The sequence below is a fragment of the Poecilia reticulata genome, chromosome 11 (genome assembly GCF_904066995.2).
Source record: "Poecilia reticulata chromosome 11, P_reticulata-male-v2, whole genome shotgun sequence".
Classification (NCBI taxonomy): Eukaryota; Metazoa; Chordata; class Actinopteri; order Cyprinodontiformes; family Poeciliidae; genus Poecilia; species Poecilia reticulata.
Genome location: NC_088840.1, coordinates 21,624,174 through 21,644,897, shown reverse-complemented (window position 1 = coordinate 21,644,897; position 20,724 = coordinate 21,624,174). Strand labels below are relative to the sequence as shown.

At 36.9% G+C, this 20,724-nt stretch overlaps 2 protein-coding genes across 4 annotated transcripts; both read right to left on the bottom strand.

The window, feature by feature from the left end:
• Positions 1-310: 310 nt before the first annotated feature.
• Positions 311-3,365, bottom strand: LOC103472613 (uncharacterized). Its single transcript, XM_017307423.2, has 2 exons — positions 3,114-3,365; positions 311-1,431 (listed from the first exon to the last, which is right to left on the bottom strand). Exons 1-2 carry the CDS (start codon positions 3,175-3,177, stop codon positions 461-463), a joined length of 1,035 nt encoding a protein of 344 aa, XP_017162912.1. The 5' UTR covers positions 3,178-3,365; the 3' UTR covers positions 311-460.
• A 2,993-nt stretch (positions 3,366-6,358) lies between these two features.
• Positions 6,359-16,755, bottom strand: LOC103472655 (uncharacterized). 3 transcript variants are annotated; one of them, XM_017307428.2, is made up of 2 exons: positions 16,155-16,754; positions 6,359-7,940 (listed from the first exon to the last, which is right to left on the bottom strand). In XM_017307428.2, the coding sequence occupies exons 1-2, from the start codon at positions 16,216-16,218 to the stop codon at positions 6,910-6,912; spliced, it is 1,095 nt and encodes a 364-aa protein (XP_017162917.2). In that variant the 5' UTR covers positions 16,219-16,754; the 3' UTR covers positions 6,359-6,909. The 3 variants fall into 3 exon arrangements, with proteins under 3 accessions (XP_017162917.2, XP_081468622.1, XP_081468621.1); XM_081612496.1 differs by lacking the exon at positions 16,155-16,754 and adding an exon at positions 9,152-9,376; XM_081612495.1 differs by lacking the exon at positions 6,359-7,940 and adding an exon at positions 9,907-12,411 and having other exon boundaries at positions 16,155-16,755.
• Between the last annotated feature and the right edge of the window lie 3,969 nt (positions 16,756-20,724).

Genomic DNA, 20,724 nt, shown 5'->3' with positions numbered 1-20,724 from the left:
ATTTAAAGGATGTTTATTGGTCCCCCAATACACAACAAAGACCCAAACATCATCAATCGATAAAATCCTCAAGCCAAACTTGAAAACTGGACGTTATGCCAACACTTAGCTTTCGTCAAAAACTCAGGCGGAAGTGAGAGCTCTGTGCAACGCAAGTAATAACCCAACTGGATCACGAAGCATTAAATAATAAAATATAACTTAGTGAAGCTTCGAGGAAGATAAATTTTCCTTGAGAAATTTTAATAATCAAGGTACTTGAAGCACTTGAGGAATCGTTTCAACCATATTCTACTTTTTAATCAAATCAATTTTATAGTGAAACTCAACATACGACTCTTCACCAGTGTGAGTCATCATGTGCCGAGTTAAACTTTGTCATGAAAAATTTTCCCACAGGTCACAAATGAAAACGGCTTTTGATCAGTGTGCAACTTCAAGTGTTCAGTTAAATTCTGTTTTAGGCCAAAACTTTTTCACCGTTGTGAATCTTCATGTGACGAGTTAAACTAACGTTGTAACTAAATCTTTTTCCACAGGTCACACATGAAAACGGCTTTTCACCAGTGTGACTCATCATGTGCTCCGTTAAATACATTTTTCGACTAAAACTTTTTCCACAGGTCACACATGAAAATCTTTCACCAGTGTGAATCATCATGTGCCGAGTTAAAATCTGTTTTAGACTAAAACATTTCCGACAGGTCACACATGAAAACGGCTTTTCACCAGTGTGAATCATCATGTGTTCAGTTAAATTATTTTTTCGACAAAAACTTTTCCCACAGGTCACACATGAAAACGGCTTTTCAGTGATGTGAATCATCATGTGACGAGTAAAATTCTGTTTTAGACTACAACATTTCCCACAGGTCACACATGAAAACGGCTTTTCACCAGTGTGAATCATCATGTGTTCAGTTAAATAATGTTTTCGACTAAAATTTTTCCCACAGGTCACACATGAAAACGGCTTTTCACCAGTGTGAATCGTCATGTGACGAGTTAACCCTTGTTTTTGATTGAAATATTTTCCACAGGTCACACATGAGAAAGGTTTTCTTGCTTCCTGATTTTGGTTCTCAGCTTCAGCAGCTTCCTGGAAGATGACTTGCTTCCTGTTTGGTTCTGATTCAGTGTGGGATGTTTGTTCATCAACAGGAACCACCATGCAGGTATCAGTCTCCTGTTTTAACTCAACCTGTTCTTCACCCTGACTGCAGTAAACTTCTCTCTCTTCCACTTTTATCTGCTGAAGCTCTAGATCCTCCTGCTCTTTTTTTATCTGCAGATGTTCTAGATCCTCCTGCTCTTTTTTTATCTGATGATCTTCTGGTTCTTCCTGTTCTTGTTTCACCTGCAGAGGTTCTAACTCCTCCTGGTCCCGAGTGGATCTCCTCTCCTGGTTATAAATGTTACACTGCAGGGAATCTGGAGATGAAAACAGATAAAAACAGCAATTGTTAACTTCATCAAAGTAAATAAGAGAAATTATTCATCGTTTAAGACAGAAATGAAAAAAAAAGGAGAAAAAACCCACACTTAAAAATTCAAGAGCATAGACAGAGAGACAGATCAGTCAACATATCCAGCCGACATTTGGAGAATTCTGAAACAAAAGGATTTTTAAAAAGTATTCCAAAACTAATTGTAGTAGGGATAATTGTTAATATTTAACACCAAATTTTATTATTTCAAGATATTATTCATTTGGAGCTATCATTTATTTTAATTTCTTTGAATTATGTTAAAATGTTATTTTAGTCCACTTTACATCTTTGGGGTCTATTTACAAACATGAGTTTATTTGTAGGTTAATAATTGTTTAGATTGTGTTCTTTTGTTATTTACTTTCCAAAGTTAGACAGGAAGAACTGTGGGTCCATTTTCTGTCAGTATAGGTACTGGTATGCATAGACATAATATAAGAGTAGACCCCGCATTGGCTGCTCCGGCGCAGGAAATACGGTGGCCATCTTGGAGCGGTCGTCCTTCCTACTTTGCTCAACCAAAACAGCAGAAGATGCCTCAGCACTGAGGGATTTTGTTGTTATCCCTCAGTGCTCCTGAGGATCAGTCCTCCTGATCGATGGACCATTGAAGTGAGGGCTCCACAGACAACATTTCACAATTAAGATGGACATATTATTGTGCATATATTGTGATTAGAATATTACTTTACTGTATTTATGTCCACCGGCGAGATACCAGCTAATATTGGCTACAGTGAATGGTGTAATACGGGGTTCAGCTCCGCTATGAAGGCTAACTGAGATTCCGTAAATCTGTATAGTTATATAAATATGTATTGATATTACTAAATTATTTATTAAATTATGAACGGCTGTGTGCTTTTTAATATGCTCATCATACATCTTTATCAGAATATTCCATTCCTATTCTATTGTTTTAGCCACTAAGCATATTTAAATATGCTGAACTATGTATTAAAAACATACTTAAAAAATACAATTGTTTATAAATGTAGCTTTGATAGATGTTTGAATATGGTTTCCAGTAACAAAAAAGCGTGTTATGATCGATTAAATGGGCTGATAAGTCATTGTGCCTGTTAAACACATTACGGTGAGTGGAGTGGTGTACCGCTCCAAGATGGCCGCCCTAAATCTCGTCAGCGACAATAGGCGAAAGCGGTCCATGAGGCGTCTATCCTTATATTATGTCTATGCTGGTATCGGACCAGCATGCACTGGATTTTTTTTGTCAACATCCTGTGGATTTTGACCAGAGCAGTGGCTTGTTGGTTGGACTTTTATAAAATGTTTGGTTTGACAATCGCCACTACAACTTATTGATTACAAATTGAGTTTAATAGCTTCTAACACAGCTTTTATTTTATGTTGCTTACTTTACTAACCTTGCGCTGCATTGTTCACATTTCCCCTGTTTCAAAAGACTCAGTAATTAATGGAGAGCCATAAAAAATGTAATTCGCTCCATTTTCTCTCTACATAAAAGCCATTCATTTACTGCCTTCATTTACCCGTTTACAAAACATTTATACGGTAAAATAACATTTTCTAAAATGATCCTCATACAGAAAGCTTCTATATTTAGACCTTAACCTTCATCCAATCGCTGGTGTTTCCTACCTATTCGGTGTAAGATTATCCGGGGAGTCCGGGAGAAATCCAGCAGTCTGCGCTGATCATCCATCTCTTCCTGCGACTTGACGGTTATTCCTCTAAACTCTGTGAATGTTTCTTCAGTAGCAGTTAACCGCTCGTAGATAAACTCGTTTAAGCTGGACTGAAGACATAGAGAAACACTGGAACATTCAACACAACAGACCGCGTGCCGTCCTTTGTCTTCTTCTTCCTCCTCCTCCTCCTCCTCCTACTCGTCTTCTTCTTCCTTGTGATTTTATGACTGTCGGCATTCATGCCATTGCATTACCGCCACCTTGTGGATCATCCAATCATCACATCTAAAGATTTCCCAAAGTGCCAGTTCTCTTTGAAAAACGTAGTCTTTAAGTAGTCTTTAAACGTAGTTTATATGCTAGAAGACAGGTGCTGCAGAAAAGAGAAAAATACAACTAAGACAAAGACAAACTAAATTATTGAAGACAATGATAATTATCCATATTTACTAAAATAAAGAACAATCAATGTATAAAAATTAGTTTATAATGAATATTAAAAGTTTATTTATTTATTCATTAAATAAATAAATAAATTATTACAGCAGGCGAGCTGATCATCATGCAATGCGCAGTCCAGCTCGATTCAGTCCTTTTGTGCTCAGAAGTGTGGTCAGAGCTTGATGGTCTGTTTGAAGGGTGAAGCGTTGATCCGACAAATATGTTCTCCATTTCTCTGTAGCCCACACACATACAAGTGGTTCCTTCTCGACAGTAGAGTACACTGCTCCTGCTGCTCCCGTGATGACAACAGACGCATCACCTGCATCACTTACCTCAGCTGCTGTGTGAAATCATTCGTTCATAAAGTAAGATTGGATCCTACAGTTAAACTTGTATGACAAAAGCTTAGACGCCTTCCCTTTGCAGTGAGAGCTCCAGTTTCAGCCAAACTGAACCGCATCCTAAAATCTGGAAGTCATTGAACGCATTGATGCATCGCCATGGGTTTTACCAACTGTAGTAACAGGACGCAAAACAGGAGGAATACGATTGTGCGCAAACCTCCGTGTACCAAACAGAGCTCTTATTACAGAGTGCTATCCCCTACCACATGTGGATGAGTTGTCAGTTTACAAGGTGTTGCACTGTTCTCTATACTCGATCTAGCCAATGCATACTACCAGCTACCCCTGCATGAAGATAGCAGAGATTTAACTGCATTTATCACACATGAAGGTATTTTCAGATTTTGCAGAGTTCCTTATGGCCTTGCCTCCGCTTCCTCAGCATTTCAAAAGATGATGGTTGAGATTCTAAAAGATCTTCCAGGTGTCCAGAATTATCTGGATGACCTCATCGTTTATGGTAAAACTCCTTCTGAGCACGACAGCAACCTGAATGATGTCCTCCAAAAGCTCAAAACTGCTGGTCTTGTGCTAAATGAAAACAAATGTCATTGCAGAAAGACATCTTTATGTTTTTTGGGTCATGTCATAACTGCAGATGGCATTCTCCCAGACAAAGAACATGTTGACGCTGTTTCAAATGCTCCTCCACCAACCGATGCTGCTGCATTGAGATCCTTCCTTGGGTTGGTATTTTGGTACTCCAAGTTCTTGCCCAATTTTGCAACCATAGTAGCACCTATGCATTCTTGTGGAAGAGGGACAAGTAACTATGTATGGACAGCAGAAGCACAGACAAGCTCTGAAGAAATTAAGCAGCTTCTGGTGAACAGCCCTGCTCTTGCACTGTTTAACCCTTCTCTATGTATTGATTTCGGACTAGGAGCTGTCTTTGCCCAAGTTCAGCCTGATGGAACAGAGAAGCCTGTGGCCTTCGCTTCTCGCACACTGTGCAACCGAACAAAGGATGTTGTTCGTTTGGTTTTTGTGAAATGGAAAAAGCCAGGATGAACCAATGGCACGATAAGCCCAACTTTATTTCTTATCCTGGATTTTGTAATCTTACAACAGTAAGATGAAACAGCCTTCTGGTGTTTCCCAATACTGATTTGGATCATTTCAGTACAACAAAAAAGCAAAAAGGGGAAATCTGTATGGAGGTGAGCTGGTTTTTACAGCACTGTATAAACCTCTGGCTAATGAATGCTGACACCAGCTAACTTGTGATTTGCTAGATAAGATCCAGCAGTTAAATGTATCAAAACTGAAAGGTTTCCACAAAGTATTTCTTCGTAAACAAAGAAATGGGAAGCTGAAGGTATTGCCTAGTTTTCTGTATATCCTTCTGACTACCAGTAGTTCATTTTTGTCCTCTGTAGAGGACATTTCTAAACTTGAATATCTCCCACCCCCTGCATTCTACTGAATTAATTCCTTTTGGTAACTGGAGAGGACATTTAGGGCTTTTCAATGATACCACATGTAAAGGGGTGGGACTTGTGTACATACCTTTTTCTAATTCATAAAAATGGCATTTATCAGTAATACATTTCATGGGAAGAGACAAAGTAAGTGCATAAAACTTTTTATTACCTTACAAAGACTGGGATTTAAAAACAATTGTGATTGGACAATATTTTTTTCCTGGTAGTCAGGAGGATATAAAATGGCCTGTACTTTAGTCATTTCCCCATTAGCACTCAAACTACTGGAAAGTATTGACGGCTGCCCTCAGGTAGTCTGACAGAGGTGAGACCAGTATGCAATGAGGACTAGAAAATAGTTACAAATAGTTACCTTACTTAACAGATTCATTTACTGTTAGCCAACATGATGTAGCATTTAAGCTAACATTAGCTTTTGTTTAATTGGGACAAAAAAGCTAAGCTTAACTTACTGAATGCACAGAGTTAATGTTATCCAACATGCTATATGCTAACATACCGCAACATGGTACTGATAGCATTTAAGCCAATATTAGATTTTTAGATAATTTTTTTTATCTAAAAACTAAACCTCCCTTATTTAATGGGTTAAGTCGTGTTAACCAACACAATATTGATATTTAAGCTAACGGTTTTCCTGTTGACTGTTAGTTTATACATTTTTATTACTGCACTATGGGTTAAATGTTAAAAGTTGTTGCTCTCTTTAATCCTAAAATTATTCAATATATATTATACTTTACCTTTGTAACCATGATTCTGCATTTGAACTCAAATATTTATGGAAATTTCAGCAGTAGCGTTCAGCACTCACTGCATTTTCAAAGGAAATGCAAGTCAAGTGACTTTGTAAGGACTTAAACAAACATGTATCTATATGTGTAGATTAAATTAGTTTCAGCTTAAAAAAAAATACTGATCTTTAATAGAAAACAGCCACAGCATAAAATAGAAAAATTATACAACTAGCACAAGCAACACTCCAAATTATTGGAGAAAATAATCACATACTTTGTACAATCAAGAACAATCAATGATGGAAAATATGTTTATATTACACATTTTATTTAGGACCCTACATGGGCCCTAAATGGACAAACCCATGTGGGTCCAAAACCATGTAGGGCCCAAGTGGGCTTTGGCCTTAAAGGGGCAAACCCATATGGGACCCACATGCCAGCCCTCCTTTTCCCCACATGGGGCCCACCTAGGCATGCTGGCAGGGACCCCACTTATTGTCTCCATTCAGAATAATACAAATCAATTCTTCAAGTTCATACTGTACATATTAAAGTATCCGAAATCAAGATCCAAATTATCACATTTAAAAAATTAGAAAATTAAACACTTTCTCCACTTTATAGACGAGAAAGCCCTCCAGTGTATAGCTCCAGTTTCCATCTAAATTACTTTTATAGTGAATCTCAACACAGGACATATATAGAAAATAGTTCTACAACTTTTCAGCTGTGTGACGCCTGATGTGCTGAGTTAAAGTAACTTTGTGACGAAAACCTTTTCCACAGAACACACATGAAAACGGCTTTTCACCTGTGTGAATCAACATGTGCTGAGTTAAATCGTGTTTTCGACTAAAACATTTTCCACAATTCACACATGACAACGGCTTTTCACCAGTGTGATTGATCATGTGCAGAGTTAAATTCTGTTTTTGATTAAAACCTTTTCCACAGTTCGCACATGAAAACGGCTTTTCACCAGTGTGAATCATCATGTGCCGAGTTAAATGATGTTTTCGACTAAAACCTTTTCCACAGTTCACACATGAAAACGGCTTTTCGCCAGTGTGAATCATAATGTGCTGAGTTAAATCCTGTTTTTGACTAAAACTTTTTCCACAGGTGACACATAAAAACGGCTTTTCACCAGTGTGAATCAACATGTGCCGAGTAAAATCCCGTTTTCGACTAAAACCTTTTCCACAGTTCACACATGAAAACGGCTTTTCACTATTGTGAATCATCATGTGTTCAGTTAAATTCGGTTTTTGACTAAAACTTTTTCCACAGGTCACACAGGAAAACGGCTTTTCACCTGTATGAGTTCTCATGTGAGCATCAAAAATAGATTTGAAAGGGAAATGCTTTTCACAGGTCACACATAAGAAAGGTTTTCGTCTTTCCTGATTTTGGTCCTCAGCTTCAGCAGCTTCCTGGAAGATGACTTGGTTCCTGTTTGGTTCTGATTCAGTGTGGGATGTTTGCTCATCAACAGGAACCACCATGCAGGTATCAGTCTCCTGTTTCAGATCAACCTGTTCTTCACCCTGACTGCAGCAAACTTCTTCCTCTTCCACTTTTATCTGCTGATGTTCTAGATCTTCCTGCTCTTCTTTTATCTGATGATCTTCTGGTTCTTCCTGTTCTTGCTTCACCTGCAGATGTTCTGACTCCTCCTGGTCCAGAGTGGATCTCCTCTCCTGGTTCCATAGCTCCTCATTGTAAATGTTATGTTGCAGGCAATCTGGACAAGAAAACAGAAAAAAGAAGATATGTTTATTTTATTAAAGTAAATGAGAGAAGACTTTCATTGTCTATTACAGAAATCACAAAATGACCAGATTGAAGAAAAAAAATCACTTTTACTCATTTCAAAACAGACGCCCAAACTAATTTGGGCATTATTGTTAATTAAAAGTACATTTTATTATTTTTAGGTATTATGTTGAAGGTATTCTTTATTTTTATTTCTCGTTCACTTTATATTTTGGTTTATTTGTATGATTGTTTATTTTATTTATTGCTATTTACTTCTCTAAGGTAGACAGGAAGAACTGTGAGTCCATTTTCTATAAATGTATGGACTGGTACAGGACCAGCATGCACTGGATTGGGCCAGTCGTTTTCCATCAGAGCAGGAGAGAAGTAAAACCAATGACAAATTTTATCTTTATTTGCTCACCAAATTGGATAAAAATAAACCATAAAAGACACCTTCTAGTTGTTTGGACATTGGATTTCTTTTGCCTGCGTATTACATTACATTGCTTATAACATTCTAAAAATATATGCTGTACTGTTTCCATTTGTTCACAATAACAACAACTTGTATTATGTTTATTAATTATCTTAAGAATACCATTTAATCCTGTATGTCCAAATCTTATTCTGGATATAATATCTTCTTTTTTATTTCTATTAACTTTCCTAAATTCTCCAACTTTTTTGATACTATAATAAAACCTAGCACTACCTCCTGCATCCCATTGTTTTTGCCATTTGTTCTCAATATACATTTTTATAATATCCTTCATCTAATTTTTTACTTATTTTAATATTTACATCAACGATTTAATTTTTTGCAGCACTTTTAGCAAAACTATCAGCCGACTCATTTCCTACCACACCAGTGTGGGCAGAAATCCGTACTAGTTTAAACTGAGATACATAATTTTTAATCTAAAATTAAAATTAATCTAAAATTAAACTGAGTGAACGCCTTCTGAAGTTACGTCTTGAATGCTTATTAACGCTTGAATCTGAACAAATTATAACCGTTTTCTCTCGCCCTTCTGTATGTACTATCAATTTATCTGTTATTCTTCATTTCTCATGATATTTAAATCTGGAATGACAAACGATATGCCTACTGTAACATTTTACTAATTTCTACACTTAATTAATTTATCGGTTTACTTAAACATTAGCCTGCATCCAAACGGTGGTGTTTCCTACCGATCCGGTGTAAAATTATCCGGGGAGTCAGCAGTCTGCGCTGATCATCCATCTCTTCCTCCGATTTGACGATGATTCCTTTAAACTGTGTGAGTTTCTTCAGCAGGATTAACCGCTTGCTGAGAAACTCGTTTGGATTAACACTCGAACATTAAACAAAGCAGCGCCATCTTTTCCCTCCTCCGCTTTCTCTTTTTCTTCCGGGTGTTATGACTGTCGGCATTCATATCGTTGCATTACCGCCACCTTGTGGTGCATACGAGCATCGCATCTACATAGTTCTCATACAGTGCGAGTTGTATGAAAACAGTGAAACACACCGGGGAGGGAGATTAGTGACTGGGGATGATTCTGGCAGCAGCACATAGCTCATTTATGGGTTTCTTACAGGCTGAGCTACCAACCAGTACCGGCTGGTGGCTCAGGTGGTTCTTACCAGCCGCCAGGGCTACTGGTCTGAGGTAGCCTCTGGTTCTTGGGATTTTGGGGGCGTATTGGATCATTTCAGTGGAACAAAAACACAAAAAGAGGAAATCTGGGTTTGCACTATAGTTACAATATTTAACCCGTAGTGCACTACGGTATAAATGTCATTACTCTCTTTAATCCTAAAATTATTTAATAGTTTTTTCATATAATATATATATCAAAATTATTATATTGTACCTTTGTAAGCGATATTATGCAACACTCTGCACTTAAACTCAAACATTCCTGCAATTTTTAAGCCATTAAACACAGACGTATTAGGTAAATTAGTTTCAGCATTTAAAGAAAGTAACCTTTAATAAGACAGCTGCAGCAAAAAAAGAGAAAAACAGTACAACCAAGACAAGATACACATCAAATTATTGAAGACAATAATCACTTACTATGTACAATCAAAAATAATAAATGCATAAAAACATTTACAGTGAATATTACATTTTCTGTTAAGTTCAAAGGTATTTTAATTCATGCGAAAAGCTTTTACATACCTAAAATAAGGCTGGTTAAAATGTGAAAAATGACAGCATTAGTTTCAATCTAGTTTTGCTTTAAACCTGCTAAAGATTTTTTTTGTGTGTTAATATATTTGAGAATGCAAACCCACTAAGACGAAAAATTACAATTAGTGTACAAAAGTACTTTGTATATTTGGTTATACATGTATTAAAGTAAATCCCATCAAGCTCACTCACTCTGCATATAGTACAGAACAATACAAATCAATCCCTTCAGTCCAATCTTATTAGAACGTTCTGGAAAGGAGTCCATGTCCGGTCAAACTCTCCTAATGTCTCCCATATTGAATGGAGAAGTCTTTCAGGGATGTAGAATGACAGCAGCAAATAGATCAACATTTGTGTATTAGACTCCTTAGATTTACAGTTTTAAGCATGAACTTTATCACTGCAGAATATGCCAGCAAAAGACAAACTATCGCTCAGAGATGCACATATCTAAGTATCCAGATGTCAAGATCCAAACCATCACATTTAATACATTAAACAATTTCTTCATTTTAACAACAAGAAAGTCCTTCAGTCCATAACTACATTTATCCAAATGACTTTTATAATGAACTTTAACACAGCTCACACATGAAAAACACTTCTACGGCTTCTCACCAGTGTGACTTCTCATGTGACGTATTAAAGTCCGTTTTTGACAAAAACGTTTACCACAGGTCACACATGAAAACGGCTTTTCACCTGTGTGATTCCTCATGTGCTCATTAATATGATGTTTTAGACGAAAACACTTCCCACAGATCACACACACAAAAGGCTTTCCACCTGTGTGAATCATCATGTGCTGAGTTAAAACTCGTTTTCCACAAAAACATTTTCCACAGGTCTCACATGAAAATGGCTTTTCACCCGTATGAGTCCTCATGTGAACATTGAGAGTACATTTTAAAACAAAACGCTTTTCACAGATCACACACACAAAAGGCTTATCACTTGTGTGAATCTTCATGTGCTCTGTTAAATAATATTTTAGACGAAAGCTTTTTCCGCAGGTCTCACACGAGAAGGGATTGTCACCGGTGTGAATCGTCATGTGCTTAGTTAATTGACATTTTTGACGAAAGCACTTTCCACAGTGCACACACGAAAAAGGCTTTTCCCCTGTGTGAATCGTCATGTGCTTAGTTAAATTACATTTTAGACGAAAACATTTTCCACAGGTCACACATGTAAACGGCTTCTCACCAGTGTGAATCGTCATGTGATCAGTTAAAGTCTGTTTCTTACCAAAACCCTGTCCACAAGTCACGCACAGAAAAGGCTTTTCACCGGTGTGACTCCTAATGTGACAAATTAAAGTCCGTCTTACAGGAAAGCTTTTACCACAGGTCCCACATGAAAACGGCTTTTCACCAGTATGAGTTCTCAGGTGAGCACTGAGAGCAGATTTTAAAGTGAACCGTTTTTCACAGATCTCACACATAAACGATTTTTCAACTTTGTGAATCATCATGTGCTGAGTTAAAAGCTGTTTTTGATGAAAACCTTTACCACAGGCCTCGCATGAAAACGGCTTTTCACCTGTGTGAATCCTCATGTGCCGAGTTAAATGAGATTTTACTGTAAAACATTTTTCGCAGTTGAGACATGAAAACTTCTTTTCACCGGTGTGAATCGTCATGTGATAAGTTAATGTCCGCTTGTCACAAAAACTTTTACCACAGGCCTCACATGAAAACGGCTTTTCACCCGTATGAGATCTCATGTGAACATCGAGAGAATATTTTACAGTGAAACTTTTTCCACAGTTCACACAGGAAAAAGGCTTTTCACCTGTATGAGTTCTTGTGTGAACATTGAGAGCAGATTTTAAAGTGAAACGCCTGCTACAGATCACACAAATAAAAGGTTTTTCACCTTTGTGAATCATCATGTGCTGAGTTAAAAGTTGTTTTCGATGAAAACATTTTCCACAGGTCTCGCATGAAAACGGCTTTTCACCTGTGTGAATCCTCATGTGCAGAGTTAATTGAGATTTTACTTTAAAACATTTTTCACAGGTCACACATGAAAACGGCTTTTCACCCGTATGAGTTCTCATGTGAGCATCAAAAGCAGATTTGAAAGCGAAACACTTTTCACAGATGCCGCATGAGAAAGGTTTTCTTCTTCCCCGATTTTGGTTCTCAGCTTCAGCAGCTTCCTGGAAGATGACTTTGTCATCTTGTTTCACCTGCAGAGGTTCAAACTCGTCCTGGTCCAGAGTGGATCTCCACTCCTGGCTATGAACTTTATGTTCCAGGCAATCTGGATAAGAAAACAGAAAAAAAGAGGACTTGTTAACTTTATTGTTGTCCTCAATAAACATAAAATTTATTAAAGTAAATGACCGAAGATTTTCAGCTTGTAAGACTGAAAGGAACAAAATAACACTTGAAAATTCAAGAGTGCAGACAGACCGATCAGTTGACATTTGGAAAATTATCAAATGACCAGATTTTCATAAATTATTTATTTATTATGAAATCATTCAGTGTAAGCATTAATGTTATTTTTAGATCTTATTTATTTTTGAGCTATTCTTTATTTTTATTACTTTTAGATATGTTAATATTTATTTTTAGTCCACTTTATATTTTGGCGTTTATTTTTACAGTTTATTTGTATGTTGCCAATTGTTTTATATTATGTATTTATTATTATTAACTTTAGAACTGTGGGTCCATTTTCTATAAATAAAGGAACTGGTATAAGACCAGCATGCACTGGGTTGGCCTGTCGGTTTCCACCAGAGCAGGTGTCAGGTTCAAGCGCTAGACATTTATCACACACTGCAAAGAACAGAGACAAAGAGTCAGTAATGAGTTTCTTACTCGCGAGGAGAGTGCTCAGAGAAAGCTTCAGTTACAATCTCCGAACAAACACTCTGAAGTTTCTCTGCTCGCCTCGCTCTTTTATTAGATTAGGAACGCCCTAGTTACATGAAGTTTCAACAGCTAAGGGGGAGGGGAGCACACTCTGTTGAACCTTGACACAGCAAACTCTTATCCATATAAGATAACTGAACAGCACATTCTCTTCGAGGCCGTTGGGGTGGGTTCCTGTTCTGCAGCTTATCTCAAGCAAAACACAGTTGTCTTCAAAGCAAGTTTCTACTGACACTTGCTTTGCACGCACTTTCTTCTATGTGGTTAGACTACTTCTGCAACACAAGAAGTGAACAAACAAGAACAAACAACAGCCTCCTAAAAGTGGCATAACACTATAAGCTTCATATAAGTAAGATTAAACAAATAATAATTCTAACAGCAGGAGAGGAAATAAAAGTTTTTTCTTTATTTGCTCGTCAAACTAGAAAAAATAAACCATAAAAGCAACCTTCAAGTCACCATTTTAAAATGATCCCAGTTTGCTTTCCCAAACTTCCATCTCCCCGCAGTTTTTACCTGGCCTTGCTCTGTATCTATTCCTACACTGACAAAAATTGGAAGCGTGATCACTCCCCATTGTGCATTCTTTAAATATTCTCCATCTGCAAATATTAGCAATAGATTAATAAAAAAAAAAAGCCAGATCAATGGCAGACTCCCTACCCCTTACAAAGTCCACCCGAATACCTACTCCATTATATAAAATGACCAATTCTTTTGCTTCAATCATCTCTTCTAAAATCCCTCCATTATAATCATCTTGATCTCCCCATAAAGTGCTATGTGCACTGAAGTCCCCACATCAAACCATTTTCCCTCTCCAGTGTTCTAGGACTGTTTCAAGTTTCAACTTTTCTAATTGTTTACTGGATTGTAATAATTTATTATTTTGATATTCTCATCATTTGTCCATATTTCTACAGCAGTAAGTTCCAAGTCTGATATTATTTGGAGCTGAATAAATGTTATGTTTTCCTTTATGAATATGGCACAACCTCCTCCACTCCCATTTATCCTGTCTTTACGTAAAACTGAGTAACCATGAATATTAAACTGCAATGATGGCTTGAGCCATGTTTCCTGAAAGCATATTATATCTGGTTTTGTATTTAGCTTATTAATGAAGCCTTTAAGATCCTGACCATTTGCTATTAGATGCGACCGTTCCATTGTAATATTAGAATTATGTGACAGTTTGAGAAGCCTCAGTTTCCTTCCTCCTATTCTTCTTCTTTGGAATTTTATGACTGTCGGCATTCACATTGTTGCATTACCGCCCCCTTCTGGATGATACGAGCATATCAGGTGAAGTATCTTGCCCGAGGACTCGACAACTGAGGTGGATGGTGGGGCGTGACTATCAGTGCTACCTGAAAATCCGCCCTACCTTGCGGTAATGCGCACATCGACGTTACGTCACATACTGCTTACTCAGCAGATTTCTTAAAAATACGTCCTACCTGTGGAAATTTTGTTTCATGTGTTTTATTTCATCGCAAATTACAGTAAGTTTTATTTAATTTGTTTTATACTGGGCTTTCATTAAGCCTTTCTGTTTTTAGGTTACATAACAGGCAGCTTCTAAATATATTTATAAGCTTTAATTTGCCGTCTACAAAGTCGTTAAACAAGTTATTGTTTGGCGGTTAATGAGGACAAAATGTGTTATGTGGGGTTTTTTGTCCCTATGCTTTAAAATATTTTAGTTTAATAACACTATTACTAAACTTTGTTAAATATATGTTTGTAGGAATACTATGCAAGATTGAAACAGTGTAATATTAGTGTACATTAATCATATCCTATCATTTCAGGTGCACAGTGATCTGTGCAGTTCAGTGGACACATTGTGGCTGCGCTGCATTTAATAAAGTCTGTCATACATGTTGGAGATATTTACTTTTTATTTCTATTACTTTGAACTTTGAGTTAAATTTTTGTGTTGTTTGTTTTATAATTTTTTTGTTTCTTTACTTTTATAAGTTAGATAAAAAGAACTGAGGGTGTCATGATGTAGGATGAAGTGGATCCAAAAGTGGATCCAAATTATGAAAGGCGTAAAGTTCTGTTGATGTTTTAATAAGAAAAGTCTCCAAAGTTGGAGTGAAATGAACATAATCCAAAAAACCAGGCCAACCAAGATGGTAGAGAAGCAGGAAGTTTAACAGGAGAAAACAAGTTGAGGTGACGAACTGAAACTGAGAGGCTTAAAGGGATCCAAGACTAGCTGAACATGTTGGCCTAAATATGTTTTCATTTTCATATTTACTAAAAAAAATGGCTGCTTGTGATACACCAAAACTCATAAATATTTCATAAAGTTTATATAATTTGGATGAAGACCGGACCGAACACTGAGCTATAGAAGGACTTGGTGGATCATTCAGTGTTAATTAATCTAGTTTCATTATTTAACAAGTGACATTAAATAATAAAACTAGAATAACCATGAAGGGCTGAACTAAAGTGAACTAGAACATAACTGGTTAAACAGAAAAGACAAAAAGTCCTAAACCAAGAACCCAGAATACTGACAGTGGGTCCATTTTCTATACGTTTAGGGACTGGTACAGGACCAGCATGCACTGGGTTGGGCCTGTGGGTTTTCACCAGAGCAGGAGAGGAAACAATGAAAACTTTGATCTTTGTTATTTGCTTGCTAAACTGGAAAAAATAAACCCTAAAAGCAATGTTCAAGCTTTTTGGACATTTTACTTCATACCTACGTACGAAGCATCACCTCAGTGCAGCAGTGGTTGGTTGGTTGGACTTTTATATTTGGTTTGACAAACAATCGTCACTACAATTTATTACATTTTACAGCTACTAACACCACTAGTATTGGTTTATGTTGCTTGTTTTACTAATCTTGCGCTGCATAGTTTATATTTCTCATGTTTTCAAAAGTAAGACTCAGTAGTTAAAGGAGGAGAGCCATAAAAAGGCCATCGGTTCTTTTCTCTCTACATAAATAAGCCTCTCACATACTTGTGATGTTTACATTCATTTATCTGATATCAAAACATTTATACAGGAGGGGAGCAGTTACTAAAATGATCCTCATACAGAAAGCTTCTATATTTAGATCTTAACTTTCATCCAATCGCTGGTGTTTCCTACCTATCCGGTGTAAAATTATCCGGGGAGTCCGGGAGAAATCCAGCAGTCTGCGCTGATCATCCATCTCTTCCTCCGACTTGACGACGATTCCTTTAAACTCTGTGAAAGTTTCTTCAGCAGGATTAACTTCTCGTTGAGAAACTCATTTAAACAAACTCTCGAAAATTCAACAAAAGAAGCCATGCGGCATCTTGTTGTTACGCCTCCTATTCTTCTTCTTTGGGATTTTATGACTGTCGGCATTTACATTGTTGCATTACCGCCCCCTTCTGGATAATACGTGCATATCGGGTGAAGTATCTTGCCTAAGGACCCAAGTAAAACTGTTTAATCTTTTGTTAACTTGTCGCAACCTGTTTTTCCGAGCCACCTTCAAACGCAACATGAACGCTGAGACGCTCGCGCTCATAGACATAATGTTATATTATGTCTATGCTCGCGCTGGGTTTACACCTGTGCGGCAGCGACGGAGACCTGCTGTTGCTGGGCGCTACGTAGGTGTGTTAGAATGGTGGTGTTACGTCAATCCGCGTTTCCCCATCAGATGCGGTTCTCCCTGCTTCTTCTTGCCGCCCCGCCCACGCGGTACAATACGCGCGTGCTCGTGCTGAGCACTGAGAAAGCATGCGCGTAGGGAACTACGGACACCGTGAAAGCTCAAACAATATGTTTCGGCAAAGTTGTCACTTTCTTCACGTTTTTGCGGGAAACTGATAATAATAACAATAACAACAACAACAACAACAATAACAACAACAACAATAATAATAGTAATAATAATAATAAATAATAGTGATGATAAAAACATATAAGTCACATATATATATATTATAATTATTATAAATGTATATATATGTTTAGTTATATATATACATATATATATTTATGAAATAAAAACAGGGCAATGTATTTTAATGCTCGATATTACACCCATCAGATACGGTTCCCCCACTTTAAAACAAGGGGAACGGTATCCAGTGGCGGAGCTAGACTTTTAAAGTTGGGGGGGCCAAGGGGGGGCCAGGACTACCTCTGGGGGGGCAAAATTTTAAATGTGTGTGTGTGCACATATATATAATTTTAAAAAATAACCAAACTGAATATTTGGTTAGTTTTTAAGCCCCTCTGTCATGTTATAATTAACACCTTTGACTGGCGCACATGGAGACATGATAGACTTTACGCAGAGTTCATCGCAGAGGAAACTAAAATCAATCAAATAAAAGATCCTTTCTGAATATCATCTCATGGACACTGAACTAAATGCATCTTTCTGACCGGGAGCTGACAGCGTGTTGAAGAGTTATGGACACCTTGGTTAGGAAGCTCTGTTTGGACAGGTAATTTGACAGGTAACAATAGTCCGGGTCGGACCAGAATTATTTGCCTGATGGTGGCTCAGGCTTCTAATGAGTTTACATTTAATGAGTTTGGAGCACACAGAGAAAACCTAAAGAGAATGTGATCTACTTATTGTAGTTTATGTAGAGGAATAACAGCTGATTGTTGAGAGAGGAAAGAAATTAAAGTGCAGATCCGTTAGGCAGAAACAAGCGCAGTGCGCTGGGCAATAAATGCGCTTAATTGCTCCACGGTTACGCTCCAATTAATCACACATGAGATGACAAACGCCAAATATACAATATATAGTTACACTGCTTACGTTAATGGTGTTTTAAAAGCAAAACCAGTAAAAACTTAACCTAGTTAATATGTCAGATTCCCTCCTCTCCCTCGTCTTGATAAGAACAGAGAGCAGTTCGCTGGTTTCTGTCCAGACTGTGATGAAGCGCAGCTGACCACTTGGTGCGCAGACAGTTTCAACTTTACGCACAGAGAACATCGTGGAGCTCATTATTAATCAGACTAAGAACAATATCAGTCAGAGAATCATCTCTGATCTGGTCGCTTTAACGGACCAGAGGCTTTGGAGCTCCTAGCGCAGCTGATCCACTTCTGCGGGGTTTTTCTCCCGCAGAAGGAAGTGATGCGGGATCAGGAAACGATCAGAGTTCTGCCGTCTGCTAATCACGTCATTTCGTGAAATCTTACCTGATTTCAAAAACGTTCTAGCAGAGAAATAATAAATGTTTCGTTTGATGACTACAAATTGGAAATAAAATTATTTTTTTCTTTGACGGACAACGAAAAAAACTCCAGCGCCACCTCTGCTCCAAACTATGAACATTGTCGGCCCCTCTTCGTTTTTTTCTCTTTTTTGCGGAGGATTAATACATAACTTATTGGTGTTTTACAACCACCAGGTATGAAGTGCTTTAGCCTTTGAGTTGCACCACAGCGCAGCATAACTGAAACACCCAGGAGAAGAATATCAGCTTGTTGTTATGAGTATAAAGGAGGCTGGTATCGCGCCTGATAAAAATCTATTTATTTATGTCACATGGACTTATATAAAGTTTTATACATTTTCTTTTGATATATTTATTATTGTTTTTCTTCTTTAGATATTAGGTTGGCTTAGAATGATTCCAAATAATGTACAGGAATGACCTGGTGCTGTTACATGTCATACATGTCAATCATCTGGGGGGGCCACTAGGGGGGCCAATCAGATGACAGGGGGGGCACTGGCCCCCCCTCTGGCTCCGCCACTGACGGTATCTGATGGCCATATTTCACCCATCAGATACCGTTAACCTTGTTTTAAAGTGGGGGAACGATATCTGATGGCCGTATTTCACCCATCAGAAACCGTCCCCCATATGTTAAAATCACCCATCAGATACCATTCCCCTTGTTTTACAGTGGGGGAACGGTATCTGATGGCCATATTTCACCCATCAGATACCGTTCCCCTTGTTTTACAGTGGGGGAACGGTATCTGATAGGCGAAATATGGCCATCAGATAGGGTTCCCCCACTGTAAAACAAGGGGAATGGTATCTGATGGGCAGTGGTGGAGAAAGTACTCAAAAAATGTACTTAAGTAAAAGTACAAATACACAGACACAAATGTACTCAAGTAAAAGTAAAACTACCACATTAGCATTTGTACTTAAGTAAAAGTAAAAAAGTACTGGCTTTTAAAAATACTTAAGTATTAAAAGTAAAAGTGCTTGCTGAATGGATTACCTAATCGCTAATATCATTAAGTGTCTCGATCATATTTAATTTTAATACATTAGAAAACAACCTGCTGAATACTATTAATCAATCATTAATCATTTTGTCTAGATTAATGTCAAGTTGTCAAAACAAAGACATTTTCAATAATGTCAACTTTGTATTAAAAGTGTCATGATTTACTGAATGACGCTTTATGACAACAGTCATAAATATTTATGAAGACTTATTCATGTCCATGACAGATGTTTATGACGGTGTCATGTCAGTCTTATTCACCTGCCTTCAAATAAAGTGTTACCGGCTAGGTTTATGTAGCATTTGATTTTAACAAAATATTTATACCTGTATTTCATAAAAATAATGGTAGACTTTCGGCATTTATTTTGAAGTATGTTGATCCTGTTTACAACTATGATTTTCATGTTCAAAAGCAATTTTTTATGTTCCATCTTATAGTAATAACTTAACAAAACTGTTTATTTGACTTCATAGACTAGAGTCAAAATTGCTTTACATTTAATTTATATGTTGAAAATTTGTATAGTAAACTGCAATAAATTAGTTGTGATGTACAGAAGATAAACAATAGCAAGCTCAAGAATATGTTTAGCTCTTAATATATAATAGTAAAGGTTAGTTATAAAGACTAGATGACGTCAATTTATGGTCTTAAATTGCAAAATAAAGTCTGCAAATTGATTGCAGAATGGTTTCATTTTTACATCACTTTGCATGAGCTACTTTCAAACTAAGTGTTTTGTGTTCTACAACTACATTTCCTGTGGACTTAGAATTTAATTTTGTTTCAAATTATGTTAAGAATATATTAAATACATTAACTTTAATATATTTACACTATAATTAACATATGGTATAGAATACAGACTTCAATGGTTTGGAGGACAAAAGTATTTGGAAATGTCCAAGGTTTTTTAAAAAAAAAGTTTGTGAATGCATCACAAAAGACAGAGTAAAAAGAGAATTTCAGTTTTGGGTTAACTACATATTGGTAAATTTGACATAAAAACTGTTAAATTATGGACATTTTTTTGATGGAAATTCTGAAAAAAAATAATAAAAATAAAAAATACAGAAAATGTCCTGGTAATTCTCTGCCATGATATTTTCAGTGTTTTTTATAGAATTTCCATCAGAAGTTTCCCGTAATTTAACAGTATTTTATTTCAAAGTTTTCCATAAAAAAACAGGGAAATGTCCTGGTAATTTCTGTCAGTACACTTTCTCGTTTTTTATGGAAGTTCGGCAGAATTTTTCCATAATTTAAGTTTTTTTTTCCCCATAATTTAACATAAACTGTTAAATTATGGCCCACCACCACTTCAGGTGACATTTCCCATATTCTCAAACTCAAAGCTTGACATGTATGGGGCAACGTGAGAGCTCATCTACTGACTGACTACATAAACTAAAAGCTGGATCATAGATATTTTCAATAAGCGTATTTGTGAGCCTGCCTCTTTTT

Coding starts and splice junctions, on each gene's coding strand:
- LOC103472655 (XM_081612495.1), bottom strand. CDS start 16,218: ATGGATGATCAGCGCAGACTGCTGGATTTCTCCCGGACTCCCCGGATA. Junction 12,412..16,154: donor GATAATTTTACACCGGATAG/GTAGGAAACACC, acceptor TTTCTTATCCAG/ATTGCCTGGAACATAAAGTT.
- LOC103472613 (XM_017307423.2), bottom strand. CDS start 3,177: ATGGATGATCAGCGCAGACTGCTGGATTTCTCCCGGACTCCCCGGATA. Junction 1,432..3,113: donor GATAATCTTACACCGAATAG/GTAGGAAACACC, acceptor TTTCATCTCCAG/ATTCCCTGCAGTGTAACATT.